General features: G+C 47.5%; 1 protein-coding gene across 1 annotated transcript in view; it reads right to left on the bottom strand.

The window, feature by feature from the left end:
• The window catches only part of KIRREL3 (kirre like nephrin family adhesion molecule 3), a 961667-nt gene that overhangs the window by 603321 nt on the left and 339724 nt on the right, over positions 1-18622 (bottom strand). Inside the window, exon 3 of the mRNA XM_069613887.1 lies at positions 13589-13746. Coding sequence (XP_069469988.1) covers positions 13589-13746 — 158 coding nt within the window. The remainder of the gene's footprint in view (positions 1-13588; positions 13747-18622) is intronic.

Raw genomic sequence — 18622 nt, 5'->3', positions numbered from 1 at the left:
AGAGGCTCCCGCGCCACCATAATATTGAGGAAGAAGGCTTGCCTGCACTGCCGCATCATGCAGGCAGCGGCCATGTCAGAAGAGCTGGTCTAGGCCTCTAGGGAACTCTACCTCTGCATCTGCTCGCCCTGCTTCCCTGGAACTGGCTGACAAGCTCGCCTCCTTCTTTCAAGAGAAAGGGTGGGAAAATCAGGCCCATATTGCCAGGCAACGTTGACCATCTGCACCTAAGCATCTTACTGCCCACCCCCCCCCCCCCCGAGACCACTGGTGACCCTTTAAACCACGTGACCCCTACAAAGATCATCTGCACTGTCAACAATATGAGGGTCTAATCAGAGCAGGTCCACCCCTGCCAGGCGACAACCATCAAAGAGACCATTGCTTCTCTGGCACCCCACCTGGCATCCTTGGTTAACAGCGCCTTGAGCTCTGGATGCTTGCAACAGGTATTAAAGTAAACCGGCACCCCCTCCTGAAAGAGCTACCTGAGAGCATTGTAATCCGGTCCAGCTTCGGCCAATAGCCAACACTGTGTTCCTGAGGAAACATGCGGGGAAACAAGCCACCGCCCCGCTGCTGAGCTGCAGTGAGCCACATAGCTTTCCACATGACCACGAGTCAGGCATTCGACCTACCCGAGGGACTGAAGCAGCGTTGCTACTCACGAGGGATGCATGACTACACTTACTAGACAATGACGCCCAGCAACCAGAGTCCTCTTCCTCCTCCATCTGTCGATAGAATCACACAACCCTTCATAACCACCTGCGGCACTCTGTTGGCAGCACTGGCTGGGCTCTAGAAAGGGTCAACTTCTTTCTCAAGAACAGAGACTTGCACCCCATCCTTCCCAAGCCAGATTGTCTTAAATGTGGGATCCCCCATGGCTCTGTCCTCTCTCCTTGACTTTAATGCCTATATTAAGCTGCCATAAACACTTTCCTTTCAGCCTCAAAGCCTCTGCTGATGACACCCAGATGTCCCTTCAGCCGAGTGACGCTACTTCAGACATGGTGGTCATTGAACCTTGCCCAGCGTACATCCACGACTGAATTATGAACCAAAGTGTATTCCCGAACACATCGGAAACAAAATGAGATCATCTCCCCAGAAACCCCTATCCTACAGTGCTAGCTTTCACCTGACCGACCACAATGGTCATGGCCCTTACCCATGTGCCATCGGCTAGGAATTTGGGCATCCCCTATGACAGCTTGCTCTCCTTTCCGCCTCAAGTACAGGACATCACCAGGAAAGCTCAATTTCACCTCTAAATGCTGAAACGCAGTCACCATTCCCCACCATGCCTCCTAAGGTGGAGATGTCTTGGGTGTTGGTTCTCTCCCACACAGACATTTGATATTGTCTGTACCTTGTCCTTCCTAAAGGCCTTCCCGGCCGGTTGCAAGTATTTCAAAACAAGCGGCGGGGCTGATTTTGGGTTGAAAGCCTAGAGAACAAATACCAGCGGCAGTGATATCTCTCCTCCGGCTCCCTGTGGACAGGCAGGTTTCTCTCCTCCGGCTCCCTGTGGACAGGCAGGGTTCTCTCCTCCGGCTCCCTGTGGACAGGCAGGGTTCTCTCCTCCGGCTCCCTGTGGACAGGCAGGTCTCTCTCCTTCGGCTCACTGGGGACAGGCAGGGTTCTCTCCTCTGGCTCTCTGTGCACAGGCAGGTTTCTCTCCTCCGGCTCCCTGTGGCTCCCTGTGGACAGGCAGGTTTCTCTCCTCCGGCTCCCTTTTGAAAGGCAGTGATATCTCTCCTCCAGCTTCCTGTGGACAGGCAGTGATATCTCTCCTCTGGCTCCCTGTGGACAGGCAGGTTCTCTCCTCTGGCTCCCTGTGGACAGGCAGTGATAGCTCTCCTCCATCTCCCTGTGGACAGGCAGGTATCTCTCCTCCGGCTCCCTGTGGACAGGCAGGTTTCTCTCCTCCGGCTCCCTGTGGACAGGCAGCGATATCTCTCCTCTGGCTCTCTGTGGACAGGCAGGTTTCTCTCTCCTCTGGCTCCCTGTGGACAGGCAGTGATATCTCTCCATGGCTCCCTGTGGACAGGCAGTGATATCTCTCCTCCGGCTCCCTGTGGACAGGCAGGTTTCTCTCCTCCGGCTCCCTGTGGACAGGCAGTGATATCTCTCCTCCGGCTCACTGTGGACAGGCAGTGATATCTCTCCTCCGGCTCCCTCTGGACAGGCAGTGATATCTCTCCTCCGGCTCCCTGTGGACAGGCAGGTTTCTCTCCTCCGGCTCCCTTTGGACAGGCAGGTTTCTCTCCTCCGGCTCCCTGTGGACAGGCAGTGATATCTCTCCTCCGGCTCCCTGTGGACAAGCAGTGATATCTCTCCTCCGGCTCCCTGTGGACAGGCAGGCTTCTCTCCTCCGGCTCCCTGTGGACAGGCAGTGATATCTCTCCTCCGGCTCCCTGTGGACAGGCAGGCTACCTTTAAAGCCATTTGCATTGTTCTTCGAGTTTATGCGGTTTCCTGACTGGTCTACATTCCACAGAAACGTACTAAGCACTTCTCCACTAGGGTCCTTTGCTCTACAAGCTCCCTTTCTGGAATTTTGGCCCAGGTCAATAAGAAGTCAATTTGGGGAGAGTGTTAAATGGTGCAGGAACACCCTCTGGACCAATCACCCGGCCACCCTGAGATCCCCGGAGGACCTAATGGTCAGTAAAGGTTTGACTGGTGATTCTTGCTGCTGACGCTGTTTTGGTGCTTGCGATTTCCTGGCGTTGATGGCTTTTCTGAATGTTCAAGTACCTGACGTTCATTGGCTGGCAGGCATTACTCTGCACTCTGACCTGCTTCCTGCACACCTTGTATCACTTCCGGTGTGTTTTAGACCGTCCGTGCCCCTACTTGCATTTAGTGTAAAGGGAATAACCCCCGCTTCCCCCATTTTGCCCCACCTGTACTTAACCTCTTTGGAATATTGCAAGGTGGGGATTGGTTGGACCTCCGCTACCCTGCTCTGTCTTTTGCCCTATTCCTCTTGTAGCGCTACGAAGCGACCACGTTTGTAGCTAGTGCTGTACAAATCAAGTATACATTCATATTTTTTTAAAACACATGGTTATTCATTTGGCAAACTTAAGTGATTGCTGGAGATCGCTCCACGGAAAGTTTAACGACACTGCTTTGTGGCGGTAGGGATGCAGGAACTCAGACTGCGGGATGCAGGACCTCAGCTTGTGGGATGTAGGAACTCAGACTGCGGGATCCAGGAACTCAGACTGCGGGATCCAGGAACTCAGACTATGGGATGCAGGAACTCAAGCTTTGGGAGCAGGAACTTAGACTGCGGGGTGAATGACATCAGACTGCAGGATGCAAGAACTAAGCTGGGGAGATTTGGGAACTCAGAATGTGGGTTGCAGGAACTCAGACTGTGGGGTGCAGGAACTCAGACTGTGGGATGCAGGAACTCAAGCTTTGGGAGCAGGAACTTAGACTGGGGGGTGAATGACATCAGACTGCAGGATGCAAGAACTAAGCTGGGGAGATGTGGGAACTCAGAATGTGGGTTGCAGGAACTCAGACTACGGGTGCAGGAAATGAACCTGGGAGATGCAGGAACACAGACTGTAGGATGCATAAACTTAGCTTGCAGGATGCAGGAACACAGACTGTATGATGCAGAAACTCAGACTGTGGATGCAGGAACTAAGCATGGGGGATGCAGGCACTAAGCTGGGGGATGCACAAACTCAGACTGTGGGATGCAGGAACTCAAACTGTATGATGCAGGAACTCAGACTGTATGATGCAGAAACTCAGACTGTATGATGCAGGAACTCAGACTGTATGATGCAGGAACTCAGCTTGCAGGATGCAGGAACTCAGACTGTGGGATGCAGGAACTCAGCTTGCGGGATGCAGGAACTCAGACTGTGGGATGCAGGAACTCAGCTTTCAGGATGCAGGAACTCAGACTGCGGGATTCAGGAACTAAACCTGGGGGATGCAGAAACTAAGCCTGGTGATGCAGAAACTCAGATTGCGGGGTGCAGGAACTTCGCTTGCGAGATGCAGGATCTTAGCCTGGGGGATGCAGGAAGTCAGACTGTGGGATGCGGGAACTCAGCTTACAGGATGCAGTAAACCCGACTGCAGGATGCAAGAACTATGCCTGGGGGAGGCAGGAACTACACCTGGGGGACGCAGGAACTCAGACTGGGGGATGCAGGAACTCGGCTTGTGGGATGCAGGAACTAAGCCTGGGGGAGGCAGAAACTCAGTTTGCGGGATGCAGGAACTCAGCTTGCGGGGTGCAGGAGCTCAGACTGTGGGGTGTAGGAACTCAGACTGTGGGATATAGGAACTCACACTGCAGGATGCAGGAACTAAGCCTGGGGAATGCAGGAATCCAGACTGTGGGGTGCAGGAACTCAGACTGCAGGATGCGGGAACTAGGCCTGTGGGATGCAGGAACTAAGCCAGGGGGATGCAGCAACTGCGATTGTGGGATGCAGGAACTCGGCTTGCAGGATGCAGGAACTCAAGCTTTGGGAGCAGGAACTTAGGCTGCGGGGTGAATGACATCGGACTGCAGGATGCAAGAACTAAGCTGGGGAGATGTGGGAACTCAGAATGTGGGTTGCAGGAACCCAGACAGCTGGTGCAGGAAATGAACCTGGGAGATGCAGGAACACAGACTGTAGGATGCATAAACTTAGCTTGCAGGATGCAGGAACTCAGACTGTATGATGCAGAAACTCAAACTGTATGATGCAGAAACTCAGACTGTGGATGCAGGAACTAAGCATGGGGGATGCAGGAACTAAGCCTGGGGGATGCACAAACTCAGACTGTGGGATGCAGGAACTCAGCTTTCAGGATGCAGGAGCTCAGATTGCAGGATTCAGGAACTAAACCTGGGGGATGCAGAAACTATGCCTCGGGAGGCAGAAACTCAGATTACGGGGTGCAGGAACTTGGCTTGCGGGATGCAGGAACTCAGACTGCGAGATACAGGATCTTAGCCTGGGAGATGAAAGAAGTCAGACTGTGGGATGCAGGAACTCAGCTTTCAGGATGCAGTAAATCCGACTGCAGGATGCAAGAACTATGCCTGGGGAGGCAGGAACTACACCTGGGGGATACAGGAACTCAGACTGGGGGATGCAGGAACTCGGCTTGTGGGATGCAGGAACTAAGCCTGGGGGAGGCAGAAACTCTTCTTGCGGGATGCAGGAACTCAGACTGTGAGATGCAGGATATTAGCTTGGGGGATGCAGGAAGTCAGACTGTGGGATGCAGGAACTCAGCTTGCGGGGTGCAGTAACTCAGACTGTGGGGTGTAGGAACTCAGACTGCGGGATATAGGAACTCACACTGCAGAATGCATTAAATGAGACTGTGGGATGCAGGAACTATGCCTGGGGAACGCATGAACTAAGCCTGGGGGATGCAGGGACTAAGCCTGGGGGATGCAAAAACAAAGCCTAGGGAATGCAGGAACAAAGCCTAGGGGATGCAGGAACTCAGACTGGGGGATGCAGGAACTAAGCCGGAGGATGCAGGAACAAAGCCTAGGGGATGCAGGATCTCAGACTGGGGGATGCAGGAACTCAGACTGGGGGATGCAGCAACTCTGTATGCAGGATGTACAAACTAAGCCTGGTGGATGCAGAAACGAAGCCTGGGGGATGCAGGAACTAAACTGGGGGGATGCAGGATCTTGGCTTGCGTGATGCAGGAACTAAGCCTGGGGGATGCAGGAATTCAGACTGCAGCATGCAGGAACTAAGCCTGGGGGATGCAGAAACTCAGACTGTGGGGTGCAGGAACACAGATTGCGGGATGCAGGAACTAAGACTGCAGGATGCAGTAACTAAGCCTGGATGGAAGTTATTTGTAGGTAAGTACCTTTAAGGTGAGTCCTCTTTTGGAGAAGTACTTTTCAGGAAAGTGTTTTGGAGGTGAAACCCCACAAGGTATTTGGCCATGAACCCCACACTAGGATTAGAGAAACCAACTCTGCTGGTCAAGGCCTTCGAATGAGAGGTTCTTACTTAGATGAGTGAAGGGGCACATGCTTACCCTCCCAAGGGTTGGCACTCCCTTCCGTATCCATCCAAAAGGACATGAGTGTGCACTGCATCGATGGGGCTTGCTGAACACCTTCCCACTCTGCATCTGCCCATTCCTGGTCCATTATAGTCAGTTAATACCTACTTGTCTAAATATGTGTGTGATAACTCACTAACCATCAATCCTAAGAAATCCAAAATTATGGTTATAGGAGAAGCAAATAGAACCCACAGAATGAAAAGAAGTTGGAGTGTCCAAGGGGTTAAAATACCCGAGGTTACATCCATGCAGTACTTGGGGCTAACAGTGAACACTAGCATGGTAGAGTCACATGGGGAAGTGGCCATGAAGTCCAAAGCTAAGAATCTAGCAACCCAGGCTAGAATAATCAACCGCAAGTATGGCAAATTTACCCTACTACGCGTCATTAACTTCTACAAATTGAAGGTGACTCCCATTTTGACGTAAGGCTCTGAAACGCAGCTCCAACTTGCAGGCTCCCTTTGGAAGCAGGTGAGGGAACATTTTGGCAACGAGTTCTGAATATGCCAACCTCCTACCGGTAGAAGTGATCAGGAGAGAAATGGGTATGGTGTCACTGTACACCATTAGGGTATGGAGATCACTGTCAATGTTGAGGAAATGTTTACAACCACCAGGTGAAGGAGGGTACGAAGTCCTACAAAAAGCTATCTCCTTAAACAGTGAGAAGTCTCTAACTGAATGGAGATCTACATGTGTGGAGATACTAAATAGTCTAGCACTGAGCGAAGAGCTTCTACTAAAAAACCCCGACCATGTCAAGAAGAAACTTTACGACCAGGACTGAATAGACACAGGTGAATGGATTCGGAGCATGAAAAGTGGTGGAGGGATAACGAAAGACGCTAGGAAACGAGGCCAAGTTCAAAGATACTTGACAAAGTGTCTCTCTCCCACTCTCAGACAAGACTTCATGAGGTTCCGTTTTAACCTGTTCCCTAGAAAAGAAGTTCTCGAGAGACGCAAAGTAGCCTCAATGAGAAATGACACGTGTCGGCTCTGCAAGTGTACACTCAAAACCCTAGAGCATTTAACAACTGAATGCGAGTCACTGAAGGACTTAAGAACAATATACTTGGGACACTTGTTTCAGAATTCAACAACATCATCTCCCAACTCACTTTGGGTCAGCTTGTGTCAAGGGAGGAGAAATACAGAGATTCTAGCCCTGATGGCCTTTGTCAAAAAAATCTTTGAGAGACTGATGGTGGAAGAAGACGAAAAGGGGAGCTTTACTCAGATGAGAGGAAAAAATTAATGAAGTTTGGAGCGCCATCAGACTTTTGGGAAAGGATCTGGAGGTCCTATTCATTATAACCTTTTTTTTTAACTTTATTTTAATGAGATTTGATATACTTCTTCTTGCCAGTAATTTTATGAAAGTTTGATTTTTTTTGTTTGTAAATATCATAAAAAAGTTTAAATGTAAACTATAAACATGCTAATAATTTTTTTTTTAAAAAAAGTCAGTTAATACCTACTTCCCTGAACATTAGCAACCGTGTGGTAAGTGCAAGCTAATCAGCGATCTTGGGCCGCGTGCTGTATCCATGGCTTATAGGCCTGGTTTCCAAGTTGCCCATTGCTGCACCCCTCTGCACTCCCATAGTTGCCATCACTCATGACCCAGCATGAGATGGGTATGGTGCCTTATGTTAAATTGCTTTTATACTGCGCCCATCACAACTGTGCTGGTCTTACGATGCATGTATACTCAGGGTGTGTGGGGTTGTCAGTAGGGATGTGTTTGCAATCAAGGAGTGTTGGGGGGGTGACTGCTTGTGGTAGTAGGGATGTGTGTGTAATCAATGTGTGTGCGGGGTGTCTGCTTGTGTTAGTAGGGTTGTACATATAATCAGGGTGTGTGGGGGTGTCTGCTTGTGGTAGTAGGGATGTGCGTGTAATCAAGGAGTGTGTGGGGGTGTCTGCTTGTGGTAGTTGGGATGCATGTGTAATCAAGGAGTGTGTGGGGGTGTCTGCCTGTGGTAGTAGGGATGCACGTGTAATCAAGGAGTGTGTGGGGGTGTCTGCTTGTGGTCGTAGGGATGCATGTGTTATCAAGGCGTGTGGGGGTGTCTGCTTGTGGTAGTAGGAATGCATGTGTAATCAAGGTTTGTGGGGGTGTCTGCTTGTGGTAGTAGGAATACGCATGTAATAAAGGAGTGTGTGGTGGTGTCTGCTTGTGGTAGTAGGGATACACGTGTAATCAAGGAGTATGTGGGGTTTCTGCTTGTGGTAGTGGGAATGCGTGTGTAATCAAGGTTTGTGGGGGTGTCTGCTTGTGGTAGTAGGAATGCGCATGTAATCAAGGAGTGTGTGGGGTGTCTGCTTGTGGTAGTAGGGATGCGCGTGTAATCAAGGAGTGTGTGGGGGTGTCTGCTTGTGGTAGTAGGGATGCACGTGCAATCAAGGAGTGTGTGGCGGTGTCTGCTTGTGGTAGTAGGGATGCACGTGTAATCAAGGAGTATGTGGGGTTTCTGCTTGTGGTAGTAGGAATGTCCGTGTAATCAAGGAGTGTGTGGGGGTGTCTCTTGTGGTAGTAGGTATTCACGTGTAATCAAGTAGTGTGTGGGGGTGTCTGCTTGTGGTAGTAGGAATGCATGTGTAATCAAGGAGGTATCAGGTAATAATATCGCCATATATATGGTCGCCGTAAATAATATCGCCGGGAAAATGTTGTGGCGATATTATTTAGGTGACCATATATATGGGGACAGGGGCAAAAAAAAAAAAGAATGTAAAAAAATAATAAAAAAAAATAATAAAATTTGGGGGTTCCGGGGGTGTCCCCCACATGTTCCATGCAATAATGTCGCCACAAAAAAACCAGCAATTTTTTGGTGATATTTTTGCATGGCGAGATTTTTGTGGCGACATTATTACATGGAACCATCAAGGAGTGTGTGGGATGCCTGCTTGTGGTAGTAGGGATGCACGTGTAATCAAGGAGTGTGTGGGGGGTCTGCTTGTGGTAGTAGGGATGCACGTGTAATCAAGAAGTGTGTGGGGGTGTCTCTTCTGGTAGTAGGGATTCACATGTAATCAAGGAGTGTGTGGGGGTGTCTGCTTGTGGTAGTAGGGATGCATGTGTAATCAAGGAGTGTGTTGGCATGCCTGCTTGTGGTAGTATGGATGCACGTGTAATCAAGGAGTTTGTGGGGGTGTCTGCTTGTGTTAGTAGGGATGCACATGTAATCAATGGATGTGGGGGTGTCTGCTTGTGGTAGTAGGGATGCATGTGTTATCAAGGAGTGTGTGGGGTGTCTGCTTGTGGTAGTAGGGATGCACGTGTAATCAAGGAGTGTGTGGGGGGGTCTGCTTGTGGTAGTAGGGATACACGTGTAATCAAGGAGTGTGTGGGGTGCCTGCTTGTGGTAGTAGGGATGCACGTGTAATCAAGGAGTGTGTGAGGGTGCCTGCTTGTGGTAGTAGGGATGCACGTGTAATCAAGGAGTGTGTGGGGGTGTCTCTTGTGGTAGTAGGGATTCACGTGTAATCAAGGAGTGTGTGGGGGTGTCTGCTTGTGGTAGTAGGGATGCATGTGTAATCAAGGAGTGTGTTGGCATGCCTGCTTGTGGTAGTACGGATGCACGTGTAATCAAGGAGTTTGTGGGGGTGTCTACTTGTGTTAGTAGGGATGCACATGTAATCAATGGATGTGGGGGTGTCTGCTTGTGGTAGTAGGGATGCATGTGTTATCAAGGAGTGTGTGGGGTGCCTGCTTGTGGTAGTAGGGATGCACATGTAATCAAGGAGTGTGTGGGGGGTCTGCTTGTGGTAGTAGGGATGCACATGTAATCAAGGAGTGTGTGGGGTGCCTGCTTGTGGTAGTAGGGATGCACGTGTAATCAAGGAGTGTGTGGGGTGCCTGCTTGTGGTAGTAGGGATGCACGTGTAATCAAGGAGTGTGTGGGGGTGTCTCTTGTGGTAGTAGGGATTCACGTGTAATCAAGGAGTGTGTGAGGGTGTCTGCTTGTGGTAGTAGGGATGCATGTGTAATCAAGGAGTGTGTTGGCATGCCTGCTTGTGGTAGTACGGATGCACGTGTAATCAAGGAGTTTGTGGGGGTGTCTGCTTGTGTTAGTAGGGATGCACATGTAATCAATGGATGTGGGGGTGTCTGCTTGTGGTAGTAGGGATGCACGTGTAAACAAGGAGTGTGTGAGGGTGTCTGCTTGTGGTAGTAGGGATGCGCGTGTAATCAAGGAGTGTGTGGGGGTGTCTGCTTGTGGTAGTAGAGATGCGCTTGTATTCAAGGGGTGTGTGGGGGTGTCTGCTTGTGGTAGTTGGTATGCACGTGTATTCAAGGAGTGTGTGAGGGTGTCTGCTTGTGGTAGTTGGTATGCACGTGTAATCAAGGAGTGTGTGGGGGTGTCTGCTTGTGGTAGTATAGATGCGCATGTAATTATGATGAAAAAATAAAAGGGCTTCTACCCTCCTCTTTCTTGTTTCTTGAAGGCCATCATTTGCTATTAGAAAATTCTTGTTTTTCAGTCATGGGGGACCTCTACACCATCAGCTCCCTAGCTGCTACTGCCGTGAGGGCGGGGGGCAGTACAAGGAAGGAACAGTGCCCTGGCCCTCGCTACAGGCCATGTCTTTGCTCAGACATGCTAACTCAGGTTGGCAGGCTGTTACCAGCCGGTATAGTCCACTGCCTGCACGTACTGTCGCTAAAGTGGTTTCATGACTTGTTGATGGATGAGAGGTTAAATTCCCCCCTCACACGCCAACGTCCAGTCAAGACCCGTGCTCTGAGACTACTACGCAGGTGACGTAGCATAACATACATTATGGCGAAATAAAAGAGATAGCATAAGCTTAGGCGAAATGGATCGTGCATCTTAACTCACAAGCATCTATGGAGGTGATGACTGAAAAAGATGGAGGAGCCACCCAGATAACTTGGGCACGGTCCTCCTCCCTCGCCCCTTGGTAAGGGGGAGGGTTGGGGTAAGCGCACCAAACTGAGGTGAAAGCTCATGACGGGCAACAAAAGAAAGGGGTGTGCCAAGCGGCATATAAGCCGGCGTGCGTACTGCTGCAGGAGTATCCAGCCTCGAGCAGAAGGACACCCGCTGCACCGGAGGACTTATTTTCGTTTTAAACCCACCCTGCATAAAACAGTGGTATGCTGAGGCCTGGCCATTGACGTAGCGGAACGGCGAGGCAGTGTTTTGGCGACCAGTGGCAAGATACAGACTCCGAATGAACCGTCGGAAAGCCGGAAGGTTCTACGCTCTTCTCGGGACCAGCGCTTCTAGGGTGCCTAAGCGGCTGGGCCGTCTGGTGGTAGCAAAGAGGGATCAGCTTCACCCAAATAAACGGAACTCCCCCAGCCCAGGAACACCTGCAAGGGAAGGCGGGGCTCAGACACAAAGTGTTGCGGGATTTGGGCCTACTGTGGACTTCGTTCAGAAAAGGGGGAAGCAGGTTTTGGAAAATAAATCTGCGGCCTATTTATGCCAACAATAAGACATGTCTCATTCTGAACCTTACTGGGTTGGATAGGAACGGGGCAAAGAGAATGAGCAAGTATGATGGTACAAAGATGGACAAATGCCCAGGATATGATAGCAGTGAAGGAGAGTTCCCTTACTCTCTGGCACGACCTGCCTGACATTGAAAATCAGTACAAAGCCACCATATTTGCTTTCGCTGACCGTTGCTTGGCAACCCATTGCAAAGATGAATGACTGGCCCCCGGTTCCCTTCAGAGGCTCTGCAAAGCCCTCCTAGTCCTACAGGTCTACGCCACAGAGTTGTGGAGCTCTCCGTTCTGAGGTGGAGTTGTGGAGCTCTCCATTCTGAGGTGATTCCCTGAACTGCTCTGTGCCGCTGTCAGCGGATTCGCACAGCGGGCACAGAGCGACACATCCATGCATTGCTTTCGTTTGGTGGCTGCTGCGGTACAAGAGATTTCACAGTTTTTAATCTTTGGTGATGCGTCTTTCTTACCATGCACTGGCTAGCCAAATGACATGTCGTAACATGTTCCCATGATGAGGCTGGATCCTACCCCAGGCGACTGTCAAAGTCAAGAGATGTTTTTTGTGGTTGAGCAGTTTTTGAGTGAGTTTTCTGTGTCACAGAAAGTTAGTCATTGCAGAGGGAGATTGGAATCTCCTGGGGAAGGCATGAGCCACACACAATTGCATTTCATAATTTGTTTAGAATTCTCCATGTGGAATGCTGAATGTTATTCCTCATCCAAAGTTTTGAGAATCCCAAAATCAATTTGAATGAGGATTTTAACTGATATATTACTACTGTTTACCAACCTAGGTGACTGAATTCTTGTTAATAATTTACTAATTTTTACTTTCTCTTATAGCTTAAATTTCCTTCCGACTCAATTTTTCATTTCAATTCCTCTAAATTTCTCCAATCCCATTTCCCATCAATTCTCTACCCTCCAGAAACCCAACGGTCCTGACTTATTCTTCCTACACTTTTCTTCCGTTCTTCTGACTCTTACTGTTTTGCCCGGTTTTATTTTCATTCTCCCTCAAGCCCCTCCCTTCCCATTCTTCTATTCTGAGCTGCGATTCTTTGGCAATGCTTTTTTTGGGATGGCACAAAAATCATGAATGAAAAGTGAATTATGTTCAGACCGGACGTACAAAGCCACAGCTGAAGTAATTTCTTGAATGGACACGCGCACCTTACTCCCCATAGAATATTTATATTAGCATGATAGGAAATCCCTGTTCTATGCTGGAATTTCTTGTATGGTAGATACTTGGATCCTATCAATTATTAGAATACTTAATTCATTTAATTTAAATTCTTGATAGCTCCAAGGCGTTGCCTGGTTAATGTAAGTATGTCTTTCATTTGTGCATGTTTATATAATAACATGACTGTTTTATATGGTCTTCATTCTCTGCATTTTAATTTGGAAATTAAGGATTACAGGTATGTCTGTTTCAAGATGTTTTAATAGAAATTGCCTCTAATTCACAATGTGGTTCTATGTAGAAAAATGGTCATAAAACATCACAAGTAATGTTTTCTATTAAACGTTATTACATGTTTCAACCAATCCTGTACATGTGTCCATCGACTCCAGGAATTGCAGAGACTGTTGTCTTTAGAGACATTGGAATGTCCAATTATAATTCATTACCATAGGGAATGGGTTCTAACATTGGCAGGTGCAATTTTACACCCAGGGGAGGCTCTGAAGACTCTTTGTGTCAGCGTGGTTGCCATTAACCAGTTTACTCTCTGTTTTTCCATTTACAGTCATTTTTGTCCTATCTGGACATCTCTCCACCTTCTTCTTGCACTAAGTCTCCCATGAGTCCTCTCGATTGACTATGCTGCTGGGACTGATGGGAGTTGTAGTCTAAAATATCAGGAGAGACGGAGGTTGCAGGCCCCCTGGTTTAGAATACACAACAGACACTCCCTTGGTGCTTTACTAGAGGAGAGTATTGTGTTGCTTACATTTCTTGTAAATCAGGTCAGGTGGCGAACACACAGGTCACATGACTGTCCTCACCTTGGAGTAGGTGGCGCCGTTCAGGACCTCCCCCTTGCGTAGCCACATGATGGAAGCTGCTGGCTTGGCGTTATCTGCATGGCAGGTCAGATTCAAGTGGTCTCCAGACCTGAGGCTTATAATGGGGCCCCCCAAAATCACAGGATCATCCGGAGGAACTGCGAAAAAATAAAAAGAGGGTGGGGGGGACAGTTCAGTCAGTATTTCGTGGAAAACTGCAATGCATGCACACACATCAATGATAGCATTTATGTAGAGTTACTACGCATCCAAACCTAGGATCTGCAGTGGGAACACCAGATTTTGTTTGTAGTGCCCACGTCGTGGATTGAGTTACTTCTAGGAGCTTGTGCTAATTTAGGAAGGTCCTTTTTACACTCGACATCGGGCGGGATGTGAAATAAAGGTCTTCAGAGCGCTACTTGCTCTCTGTTAAGGTGCTCAGTGAGCCTCAAACCTGCCTAGGTGATTGAAGACCCCCTACACATACAATCTATGGCCTCTCTGCTTGCTCTGCCAGGATGCCTGGAAAGCTGTGCTGATTGTGATAGTGCATGTGTGTCTGATGAAGGCCCCCTACCAGCTGGAAATTCAACTCCCTTCACAGGGCATTGTTGCCACCTGCCACCGGGACCTAAGGATCACATTGTTGCAGTCCTTGCTTTTATTTAAGTTAGCAATTTTATTATAATACTAGTGTGAAAGCCTGTTTACACGGCCCAAAGTATGTTTCCTAAAGCAACAGCTCCATCTAGCGGTGACAACAGGCGAAGCGGGCAGTCTCTACTGCGCATGACGGCATCGGACCAACATACATCTGGCCTTTTATTATATTGTATGATAACAAAAAAGCAATACATATATGCATCAAAGATCCAGTAAAATATCATAATCTCAATTGATTTCGGATATAAAAACTCACCCTAGAATTATGAATCAGGTTTTTATAAAACCAATCCTGGCTGTTTAGTGAGACCCGTTTTCACACTAGAACTTGCAGGCATACTCTTAAAATGGGTGCCAAATAAAAACACAGCAATGAGGATCAAGTTCCAGCACACGTTCATGACGTCCTAAGTGTGTTGCAAACGGCGTATAGGTTTATGGGAGATCCAGTTCCTAGAGGGATATGCTATATTCACCAATGCGTGAGCGATAACCTCAACTCTATATGGATCAATGCGTCTAAAAACATGCCAATTTGAAGCTAAGACTAACGTAAAAAAAGGCAACACAATCGCCAACATTAAAGTGTACATAAGGTGGACTGTGCATAAAAAATACCACTCTTGGTCCAACATGTACCTCACAACATTTCCTTAGCATCAATCTATTCAATATGGCCTGAGCATCAGTAAAGGTCATTAGAAAAACACTCTTAAATTGTACCATATACACATTTTCCTATCTAATATCAACTTATTTCCCATATATCTTTGAACAGATGTCTCCATGGTAAAGGATCTTAGGTGTATTCATGCAGTCCTCAAGGTGTTCAGCCAACAGGGATTTGTGGCCTCATTACGACCCAGGCGCTGGACCATGGTACTATTAGCACCATGGTCCATGCAGGTCTCCGGCATGGTGGATGGCGGAATTACCGCCCCCATCACAAGGTTGGCGGGGACGATAATTCCCCATTCACCATTTGCCCTTCCCCATTCCCATTTTGCCCGATAGGGCATAATGGGGATGGGGAAAGCGCTAATTACGGCACCGTAAATTACGGTTGCCGTAATTAGCTCCAAGGTCCCTTAGCGGGTTGGATTTTAACGCCTGCCAAAAGCAGGCGTTAAAGCCTCCAACCCGCTAAGGGACCTTGTAATCAGGCGCTAATGGTTTAACGGCGCCAACGCTCTTTACGGCGCCGTTAAACCATTAGTGCCAGGGTCGTAATGCGGCCCTTGGTGTTTTTGCATCTCACATTAAACTAGTATTCTGTCCATCTTTCTTTTACGGGTCTAGCCATTTGGCCCACATATAGAAGTCCACACGGGCATTTGATCATACATACAACCCCAGGTGTCAAACAGGTAGCAAAATCACGAAGCAGAATTTTCTGACCAGTGTGCGGGCGGGAAATCGTCTTACCCTTCAAGATGCCTTTGCAGTGACCACATGAGGGACATGGATTTGTCCCCTTCTTTTGTCTACTCATAAGCATTTGCCTTTCCTTCTCTCGGCCCGCACCAGTTTGTCTTTCAAGTTGGAACCAGGGCTCAAGTCGAGGGTACACGCGGGGGGACGGAGTCCCCCCACTTTATTCAGAGGGTGGACTCAGTCCCCCCCAGCAAAAATGAGAAACATTGAATGTCCTCTTTGAATGTATGAATTAAAGCCGACCTCGGGGATGAAACTACGTCGTCGGGACACTTCACCACTGCACTATGTAACCGGATGAAGAATAACAAACAACTAAAGGGGAACTGTCCCATTTCGGTACTGCAAGACCCAGGGAAAACATTTGTATTGGTTCTTGGAGTTTAAAACATTCATACCTTTTAACGTTTTCATAAACACTATTAGAAGAAAATATCCTCTTGGTTTTGTTTGAGTGTTGATTTCAGGAAAGGCAAATGCCATTCGTCCTGTGCAAAGTGGGTGGTTATGATTGCAAAACCAATTGAATGAAATGTGCATATTTCACCTTGATTTGATCATTTCTAGCAGTGTCACATCTCATTCATTTGTTGATGAGTCCCCCACTTTTATTTTTAGGACTTGAGCCCTGGTTGGAACCCCTTTTAAATGCCATCATAGGCGGTTTAGGAACTAGCTTCTGCAATACTGGATCAGGATGTAAGATGTTCCAGTTTTTCTTAGTATATTGTTAACCTGGAAACTCTGTCTCGAGAACTTAGATACAAAAAGTAACTGGACTTCTTTTGCTCGGGGTGGAAAAGGGTCTTTTTGAGGACCAATTCAGATCTTATTTATACGTGCCCTGTTCCGAACCTCCCCAGATATCACCCTTTTCGGAATTTAGGGATAGGCATTGGTACTTTGAACACAGGCTACCCTGTCTACTGTAGAGTGAAGTACTTAATAATGATTATAGCGTGTTATCGATAATTGACAGATCCTGCACCGTTGTCAATTTAGGAGGGTTATGGGGACAGAAATTAGGCCAGGTGGGGAACTGATTTGTATTCTTCTTTTTTTGTTTTCTTTTTTAACAGTTTAAATACTCCCTCATTACTGACAATGAGTTCAGAAGTATGGATTATGGCGATAGACTGTGTCCTTTGATTGGTGGGACCCAGTGCTCGTCACATCACCTTTCGTTCACCATTATACCAAATAAGTGTCTTGTACACTCCTGGGCATGTTGTCACGAGTATCAGTGGCTACTCTGAGGGCTCTTTGAGAACAGAACTGCATTCAGACTTTGGATGGATAGCGATGCTATTGCTCTTTGCCTTTTTCTATTTTGCTTTCATTCTTTCATAGTGTGAATTGCTCTCGAGACCGAACTTCGCTCATTGGCCTCCTCAATGCATTACAACAGAATAAAATGTGCTTTGAATATATCAGTACTTGCACTATGCTTTATATCTATCATGAACTTTTTATACAGAATACAAGTTGCAACATTTGACTGTTTTCAGTACCTGGGTGTGCAGGGAATAGAAGGGTCCATAGATTGGACTCTTATTCCTGTCCCTTGATATTATGACCTCATGTCAGGGCCGGTATTCCTCCCATGCACCCAAATTAAATGTAGTTTTTCCTTGAAAACGTAAAGAGTCTATTGTAGTAGGAGCGGGTGTGCACTAACGAGTGGCTATACTAAGTAAGAAAATAGAGCAAGGAAAATATAAGTGGTTGAAGGAGTTGGACAAGAGAGTGGAGTGTAAGACACGAGAGGAGGGCGCGGAAAAAGGGCACATTATAAACAGGCTCCCTGTTTTCCGATTTTACTGATTTCTACACATAAATGCAGACGGAAATCACCCTGCTTGCTTTCAGTGTTTACTTGTAAACACCGAAAAAAAGGGAAATTGAGATCTCTTGCTTGATTCAAGTAACGCAAGGAGAGGCTTCAAAGTATTACATTTCCCTTGCAAATTGCTTAAATGGCTGCAGAGATGAGGTTTGGGCCGGCAGCAATAGCAAGTCGTTTTGAGACTTGATTGGCAAGAACCCAGTTGTGTGAGCGTCCCATGACAGGCATGCATAGCCTACCCTTTTCATTACATGCATGCAGAAACAGACTAGTAGCACATTTCTTTTACAGAGCTAAACACAGATAACATGACTAAAAAACAAAATATGGATACATACAGACAGAAATGTTGAATAAGTGAATACCATTAAAAGCAGGAGCCTTAATTATGAATGAACTATATATAAAGAGTGTTGATCGTAAAAGCGGTTGATTAGATATTACACAGGTGCCTGATTAGAGCCAGTTAGGATAATTAAGGATGAGAGAAGGAACACACTAAGAAAGAGACAAAAGAAACAACAAGAAATGGAAAAGCGCTAGAGAGAGGGGGGAGAGGGAGACACAGAGAGAGTGAAAGAGTGATGGAGTGAGAAAAAGAGAGATAGAGAGAGAGAGAGAGAGAGAGAATGAAAAGAGCTGAACATAATGATTAGGTAGATGAGAAAAGTTATAGCCAGTCAGATAGCACAGTGAGCTAAGCACTCTCCCCTGATATATGTGTGAACCCTGCTGTGGCAGGTTCAAATCCCAGGAGAGTCAACTCAGCCCTTCATCCTTCCAAGGTTGATAAACTGAGTACCACTCTGTGGGGATAATAATGTCTTCTGTTACTTCAGTGCTCTGAGACCTACGGGTGTGTAGCGCTACATAAGAAATAGATTATTATAGTGAGGTTTAAAAAAGGATGCAGAGTGAACAAGGCTTAGAAAAGATAAAGGCAAAGAATGGGAAATGGTATGATTAATAAAGATATGGGCTGGGTGAGGTCATTAGTGATATAATGTACATCTGCCCCAGAAAGTAAATGCACTAGTTTGATGCAAAATATGTCTGTCCTACTCAGTAAAGGCTTTGGTTACATGCAA

Source organism: Ambystoma mexicanum, chromosome 9 (assembly GCF_040938575.1).
Source record: "Ambystoma mexicanum isolate Mex_15411 chromosome 9, UKY_AmexF1_1, whole genome shotgun sequence".
Lineage (NCBI taxonomy): Eukaryota > Metazoa > Chordata > Amphibia > Caudata > Ambystomatidae > Ambystoma > Ambystoma mexicanum.
The sequence above is the reverse complement of the archived record's forward strand: the minus strand, read 5'-3'. Positions and strand labels throughout refer to the sequence as shown.